Consider the following 7,954-nt stretch of genomic DNA (forward strand, 5'->3'; position numbering starts at 1 on the left):
GAAAAAGGGCGTGAAATGATTGTCTGCCGTTGCGTTCACGGAGGAAGGATTGAGCGACGACATTTACCCAGAATCACCCGTGACACTGTTTTGGCCCCATCATGCACTGGGATCTCAACCCAGAATTCCAATGGGCAGGGGAGACTGCGGGAGCTATGGGATAGCTACTCACAGTGCAACATTCCAGAAATCGACGCTAGCCTCGGACCATGGACACACACCGCCAAATTAATGTGCTTAATGTGGCCGCGTGCACTCAACTTTATATAATCTGTTTTACAAAACTGGTTTATGTAAAATCGGAATAATGCCGTAGTGTAGACATACCGTTAGTGTTCTGAGTGAGGCCTGGGTGTACACTTCCAAATGTATAACTATGTCAGCTGGGTATATGAAAAAAAAAATCACAATCCTAATTGACATAGCTATGCTGGCAAAAGTCCAAGTGTAGACACAGTTATACAGATAGCTCGGTTCAATCAGCAAACTGGCATAAGCTATATCAGCAAAAGAACTCCTGTCAGTATAAGCTATGTCTCCACTAGGTTGGTTTGCCAGTATAGTTATGCTGATATACACCTCTACCTCGATATAACGCTGTCCTCGGGAGCCAAAAAGCCTTACCGCATTATAGGTGAAACTGTGTTATATTGAACTTGCTTTGATCCACCAGAGTACGCAGCCCCCCCAGAGTGCTGCTTTACCGCGTTATATCGGAATTCGTGTTATATTGGGTCACATTATATCGAGGTAGAGGTCTAGTTATATTGGCAAATCCTTTGTGGTATAGACAAGGCCTGAGTTTATCATGAAACCGATCAATTGACTAACATTCACTCTGAGCAAAAGAACTGCTTTGATACTGGACTTGTCTCTTCACTCCAAATACTGTTTATCACACTGAACTCTCATTCCACTGGGCAGTGTTTCCTGGTGAACACACAATAAATTATACTCTGTATGGGAATACATCTTGAACAACAAAAGAATCATTCTAAAATAGACAAATACAAAAACAAATCCACAAGTGTTTTGACTTAAGTGAAAAACCAGGATGTTTCAGAAGCTTGTGGGACACCCTATGCAAAATCTAGTCTCTTTCTGCAGGATCTTGAATTGATTTGCTGCATCTTTACCCCTATATTAAATATCTGTTCTATGAATTATCCCTTACTATGAGATACCTACTGCCTTCATTTAACTTGCAACAAAGAATTTAACAGATTAGCCTAAAGGTGACAATTTAAGATTCTAAATTAACACTCTACCTCCCTAACGCCTTTTGTTAACCTGCAAAAAGATCCATGAATATGAAGAATAGTAAGGAAGTTACTTGATGAAGTTATAATTAATAAAACATACAATAAAGCTCTTTGTCACAAATACCAAGACTTACAGCAGGATCAGGGTGGATAGGTAGGGACTGATCTACTTTATACTGGTTAGTTTTAGTGGCTACAAACATTAAAGCAGAAAATTCTAAGACTCATGTTATACAATTGCTAAAGCCTGAAAAGACTCTTTAGGACCAAAACATGAACATTAAATGAATGCAAAATATCAAGTTTTTTGTTTTGTTGGATAGTACTACAATATTTTACTCAACTTTAATTCTATTTAGGATTTATAATATTAGTATTTCTTGAAGACACTCATATCAAACTGGTATTCACCGCAAAGCCGCTGCCCGTCCAGAACATTGCAAGCTCCTTACGCCAAAGAGCCACAGCAAAGCTAGTGATAAGAGTACAGGGCACCAAGTAGAGCAGAGCTGGCTGACCCATCTGCATCAATGCCAAGGCTACAAAGGTCACCAGAAGGCCAATGCCATATGCTAAAAGGAGATAAAAATAACAAAAGAACATAATTCAGATACAGCTCTGGTCGGAATGGCAGCATAATTTTCTAGAAAAACATTCTAATGATAGCTTCCTTCAGTTAGTAGTATGAAGCTGCTTTTATAGTGCTTTGCAGACTTCCCTAAATACCACCACTCTGTGTCCAACATTCATTCAGGATTACTCTTTGCTAAACATGGAAAGATTATCTGCTAGACTAGGGGTGGGCAAACTACGGCTCAGGGGCTGAACCGGCCCTTCAGATGTTTTCATCTGGCCCTTGAGCTCCCGCTAACGAGAGGGGTCAGGGTTGTGCCCCGCTCCGCTGTGTGGCTCCCAAGAGCATGTCCCTCCTCCGGCTCCTGTGTACAGGGGCAGCCAGAGGGCACTGCATGCTGCCCCCGCCCCAAGCACCACCCCTGCAGCTCCCATTGGCTGCAGCTCACAGCCAGTGGGAGCTGCAGGGGTAGTGCCTGCGGACAGGGCACCATGCAGAACTGCCTAGCCACACCTCTGCGTAGGAGCCGGAAGGGGAACGTGCTGCGGTTTCTGGGAGCTGCTTCAGGTAAGTGCCACCCGGAGCCTGTAACCCTGACGTCCTCCCATGCCCCAACTCCCTGCCCCAGCTCTGATTCCCCTCCCACTCTCCGAACTCCTCTGTCCCAGCTTGGAGCATCCTTCTGCACTCCCAACCCCTCATCCCCAGCCCCACCCTAGAGCCCATACCCCAAGCAGGAGCCCTTACCCCATCCCGCACCCCAACCTCTAATTCCATGAGCCTGCCATACAATTTCCATACCCAGATGTGGCCCTTGGGTGAAAAGGTTTTCTCACCCCTGTGCTAGACTATGAGACGTTGTCTTTCAGTGAAACAGGATAAAAAGAAGAGTGATCCAGTTGTGCAGTATTTGTGGAACAATTAACTCAATATCTAGAGCAATTTTACAGAGGCAAAATAAGTCAATGAAACATTTTATTAAATCACTTGAGTATAAAAAAATTAAAAAAAATTAAAAAAAGCAAAAAAGGCCTTGTATTTCAACCATACAATATTTTAATTACAACAAATAAATACTGCCTGATCACTATAACCAGCAAGTCTTGTGATTTGGAAGTGCTTAGCTTTTCACTCATGTTCTTGGGCATCACTGCAACATCATTAAACAGATACCTAGCCGTGTTTGTGATGAGGTATACCAGGCCCTCTGTGGCCCCTTGCTGGAGGCCCTGGGATCCTACTACACCCTGCTCTAAGAAAGGAACAGTAAAGATGGGTCCTCCAGCCCTGGCTACAGAGGCCTCACAGAAGCAGCCAGTCAGAGCCCAGCAGGCTCAGATAAAAGGAGCTGCAAGACCTTAGCAAGACAGTTCCTGGCTGAGACCAGAGAAGCAAGGAAGGGTGCTCCTCTCTGGCCAAAGGAGCTTGAGGAATCACCAGCGTTTGATTAAGCTGTGAGAGAGAGGAGCTGAGAACTTTTAACTTGAGCTAAGGGATGGCGATAAATGGGCTACATGGGAAGAGGCCCAGGGAATTAGCAGCATCAAACAGAAGTGAGGGCATATGGCTGCTGTTTATGTGTCCTTGGGTTGCAACACAGCATAGTGGGCATGCCTGGATTCCCCCACCGATCACTGGCCACTATGGGGAGCCCCGGGTCTTTTAAAGTGCTGCTGGAGCCCTGCTACTGCAGGGCTCCAGTGGTGATTTAAAGAGCCTGGGGCTCCCCACAGTGACAGGAGCACTGGGCTCTTTAAATCCCTGCCCGAGTCCAGCTGCTAGAGCTCTGGCGGTGATTTAAAGTGGCCAGAGCACCGGACCCTTTAAATCCCTGCCAGAGCCTGGCTGCTGGAGCTCCAACACTGATTTAAAGGGCCTAGGGCTCCCCACAGCAGCTGGAGCCCTGGGCCCTTTAAAATCACCACCGGGGAAGCCAGTCCAGTCTGGCATGGCATATCGGCTCTTGCCGGTATGCCGTACAGTACCGGCTTACTTTCACCTCTGGGGAGGGCAGATAGTTTTTGGACTTTTGCTACTCCAGAATGGGTTCATTTGGATTGTGTGAGCCTGCTGGAGGGCCAAGGCACTGAAGACCCGCCAAGCGAGGTTAACAACCTACAGAGGGTGCAAGGAGTGGGAAAAGATCTACAATACCACACAACAGCAGAAGGTGCTCAGGGGGTGAGTGCCGCCGTTAGAATGTAACATTTATATATTTGCAGAAAATATTAACGAATACAAAAGACCTTTAAAAGCTTGCAAGGTGGAAGTTTGTGGGCTTATTTCTGGTGCAGGAAGATGAATAAAATAGCCAGACAAAAAGCTTCAATCACTTGAAGTTAAGGTTATAAATGCTAATCTATAACTTAAAGCAGCCATGCAAAATTCTACCTATACAAGGCAAGTATTTTACTGTTGGGAGACAATATATTGTTTATCCAGTTGTTATGGCAAAGGATATGCGAGTAATTCCATATCTAGGCTAGTACATTTCATATCTATTTTGCAAGGCTGATTTAAGAGAATACCACAGCAGAATAATGTAGTTTTAGTCAAGAAATTCAGATTTAAAGATTACATTTAAATACTCCAAACCTGTGAATGGAAATGCAGCAGCAAGGTAGCTCAAATCATCTTAGGAGTCCCTTTGGAGCTAGCAACTCTTGTAGGAATTCCTACAGTAGTTTTTCCTAAAGCGTTTTGGAGCCTTCAACTGGAAATAGCTTAAGCTGTCGCTGGCTTAAGAACTTCCTTTAAGGAGTCTGCAGAGTTGAAAGTTTGACCATATAGGCTGCAGTCATCCTTAACTCCATCTAATATGATTTGTAGATTTTACAGACTCAATATACTTCATACAGAATCATACAAATGTAGGGCTGGAAGGGACCTTGGGAAGTCATCAAGTCCAACCCCCTGCTTTGTGGCAGAACCAAGCAGACCTAGACCATCCCTGACAAGTTTTTGTTCAACTTGTTTTTAAAAGCTTCCAGTGATGAGGCCTCTACAATCACCCTTGGAAGCCTCTTCCAGAACTTAACTATCCTTATAGTTAAAAAGTTGTCACCAATATCTAACCTAAATTTCCTTTGCTGAAAATTAAGCCAATTACTTCGTGTCCTACCTTCAGTGGAAATGGAGAACAATTGATCACCATCCTCTTTATAATAGCCCTTAACATATTGGAAGACTTTTCAGGTCCCCCCTCACTCTTCTTTTCTCAAGACTAAACATGCCCAGTTTTTTAACATTTCTTCACAGGTCAGGTTTTCTAAACCTTTTATAATTTTTGTTGCTTTCCTCTGGACTCTTTCCAATTTGTTCACAAGAGGAGGTTACGCACCCTGTGCAGTAACTAACGTTCTTTGAGATGAGTGTCCCTGTGGGTGCTCCACTCCAGGTGTTGGTGCGTCCCTGTGCCTTCACTCAGATGTTTTTACAGCAGTACTTTTACCAGTCATGCATGCGCAGAGCCTGCCCCCCGGCTCTGAGTGTACTTTAATAGCATGCGTGCACGACCGGTCTCCTCAGTTCCTTCTCTACAACGGAGGAGGTTACCCCAACTCCAAAGTCGAGGGGAGGAGGTTAGCTAGTGGAGCACCCACAGGGACACTCATCTTGAAGAATCTCAGTTATCGCACAGGGTGAGTAACCACCTTTTCTTCTTCGAGAGAGATATCCCTGTGGGTGCTCCACTCCACGTGACTTAAAAGCAGTGTGTCTCAAGGAGGTAGGGACTTCGGATTTGGTAGGAATGCAGTAGATAATACAGCTCTGCCTAGTTGTGTATCAGAGCGAGGGCCTTGAGTAAGAGGGCCTGGAGATACAGATGAGCAACCGTTTTCATGTTCTTTCCACGGGTACTAATGCAGAGGGAGGACTAGATGGTACAACTGAGAGAAGGGAGCAGAAGGAAACTCCACCAATTGGAAGATATGAGATGCACTGTTCTAGGGATGAGGGTTCTACGACCACCGCTCCCAAGAGAAGGAGGAGGGTGGTGGCAGTCGGGGACTCCCTCCTCAGGGGGACTGAGTCATCTATCTGCCATTTCGACCGAGAAAACCGAGAGGTCTGCTGCTTGCCAGGAGCTAGGATTCACGATGTGACAGAGAGACTGCCAAGACTCATCAAGCCCTTGGATTGCTACCCCTTCCTGCTTCTCTACGTGGGCACCAATGATACTGCCAAGAATGACCTTGAGCAGATCACTGCAGATTACGTGGCACTGGGAAGGAGGATAAAGGAGTTTGAGGCTCAAGTGGTGTTCTTGTCCATCCTCCCTGTGCAGGGAAAAGGCCTGGGTAGGGATCGTTGAATTGTGGAAGTCAACGAATGGCTACGCAGGTGGTGTTGGAGAGAAGGCTTTGGATTCTTCGATCAAGGGATGGTGTTCCAAGAAGGAGGAGTGCTAGGCAGAGACGGGCTCCACCTAACGAAGAGAAGGAAGAGCATCTTGCAAGCAGGCTGGCTAACCTAGTGAGGAGGGCTTTAAACTAGGTTCACTGGGGGAAGGAGACCAAAGCCCTGAGGTAAGTGGGGAAATGGGATACCGGGAGGACGCACGAGCAGAAGAGTGCAAGAGGGGAAGACTCCTGTCTTAGACTGAGAAAGTGGGACAATCAGCGAGTTATCTCAAGTGCCTATACACAAATGCAAGAAGCATGGGAAACAAGCAGGGAGAACTGGAAGTCCTGGCACAGTCAAGGAACTATGATGTGACTGAAATAACAGAGACTTGGTGGGATACCTCATATGATTGGAGTACTGTCATGGATGGATATAAACTGTTCAGGAAGGACAGGCAGGGCAGAAAAGATGGGGGAGTTGCCTTGTATATAAGAGAGCTCTGATACGAAACTACCGAAAAACCTGAGAGTCTCTGGATTAAGTTTAGAAGTGTGAGCAACAAGGGTGATGTCGTGGTGGGAGTCAGCTATAGACCACCAGACCAGGGGGGTGAGGTGGACAAGGCTCTCTTCCGGCAACTAGCAGAAGTTACTAGATTGCAGGCTCTGGTTCTCATGGGAGACTTTAATCACCCTGATATCAGCTGAGAGAGCAATACAGCGGTGCACAGACAATCCAGGAAGTTTTTGAAAAGTGTAGGGGACAATTTCCTGGTCCAAGTGCTGGAGGAACCAACTAGGGGCAGAGCTCTTCTTGACCTGCTGCTCACAAACAGAGAACAGTTAGTAGGGGAAGCAAAAGTAGATGGGGACCTGGGAGGCAGTGACCATGAGATGGTCGACTTCAGGATACTGACACAATGAAGAAAGGAGATAGGGGCGGCTCCAAGCCCCAGTACACCAAGTGCGTGCTTTGCGTTTCATGGCTCTGGAGGCACTCTGTTGGTAGCTGGGAGGACAGAAGGCGGTTCCGGTGGACCTCCCTCAGGCGTCCCTGAGGAGGGTCCGCTGGTCTTGTGGCTCCGGTGGACCTCCCGCAGGTGCCCCTGCGGAGGGTCCGTCTTGGTTCCCACGGCTTCGGGGTGGAGTGCATACCCGCAGGGCATGCCTGCAAGGGTCACTGGAGCTGCAGGGACCAGCGACTGGAGCGAGAGCCACGTTCCACAGTGTGCCACATGTGCTGTGGGGGCCAGGGCTCTAATGGCATAGAGCTCTGCCCCTCGGAAGGACAAGGAGAAAGCAACTGTCTGGCATTGAACAACTTGAGTAACATACATTCCTATTTAGCACTGCAATCAACCTCTGAAGTTAGCAAACCCATGACCGATCAGTTGGCCCCCGACTAGGGGCTTGTATCTCTTTGTATGGATTTGTTTCAAGCCCCTAGGATCAGTGAGGCAGTTAATACATCACGTAGTTGGCCATTATGATGGAGCAAGATGAGTTAGAGTATCCCTATAACTGATAATCCTACTACGTTAGGAGTAATCCAGTTACTTCAGACCAGTAATGAATCTCCTAGATCACAGTCCATGTTCTAGTTTTCTTCAATACCTCGGATACTACAATGCTACCGCGCATCTCGAAGTTCACCCAAGGACACCTACTAGGCCATCACAAGCCTATTTGATTATATTTGCTCAATCAAACAATAGTTGGGTACAACAAGAACGTAGACAATTAAAAAAAAGGTACGAGAATTGAAACTGAGG

The 7,954-nt window shown here is 46.5% G+C and overlaps 1 protein-coding gene across 6 annotated transcripts in view; it reads right to left on the reverse strand.

The window, feature by feature from the left end:
- Positions 1 to 7,954, reverse strand: part of SPPL2B (signal peptide peptidase like 2B) — a 155,034-nt gene that overhangs the window by 20,403 nt on the left and 126,677 nt on the right. For 5 of the 6 annotated variants that reach the window (XR_012656683.1, XR_012656682.1, XR_004373186.2 and 2 more), the window contains one exon: positions 1,674 to 1,834. Coding sequence is in view for 3 of the 6 variants with exons in the window: in XM_075070370.1 (XP_074926471.1) it covers positions 1,674 to 1,834 (161 nt within the window). In the remaining 3 variants the exon portion in view is untranslated. Of the gene's footprint in view, positions 1 to 1,606; positions 1,835 to 7,954 lie in introns of all 6 variants that reach the window. The other variant, XM_075070372.1, reaches the window with a different exon arrangement.

This window comes from Chelonoidis abingdonii, chromosome 11 (genome assembly GCF_003597395.2).
Source record: "Chelonoidis abingdonii isolate Lonesome George chromosome 11, CheloAbing_2.0, whole genome shotgun sequence".
NCBI lineage: Eukaryota > Metazoa > Chordata > Testudines > Testudinidae > Chelonoidis > Chelonoidis abingdonii.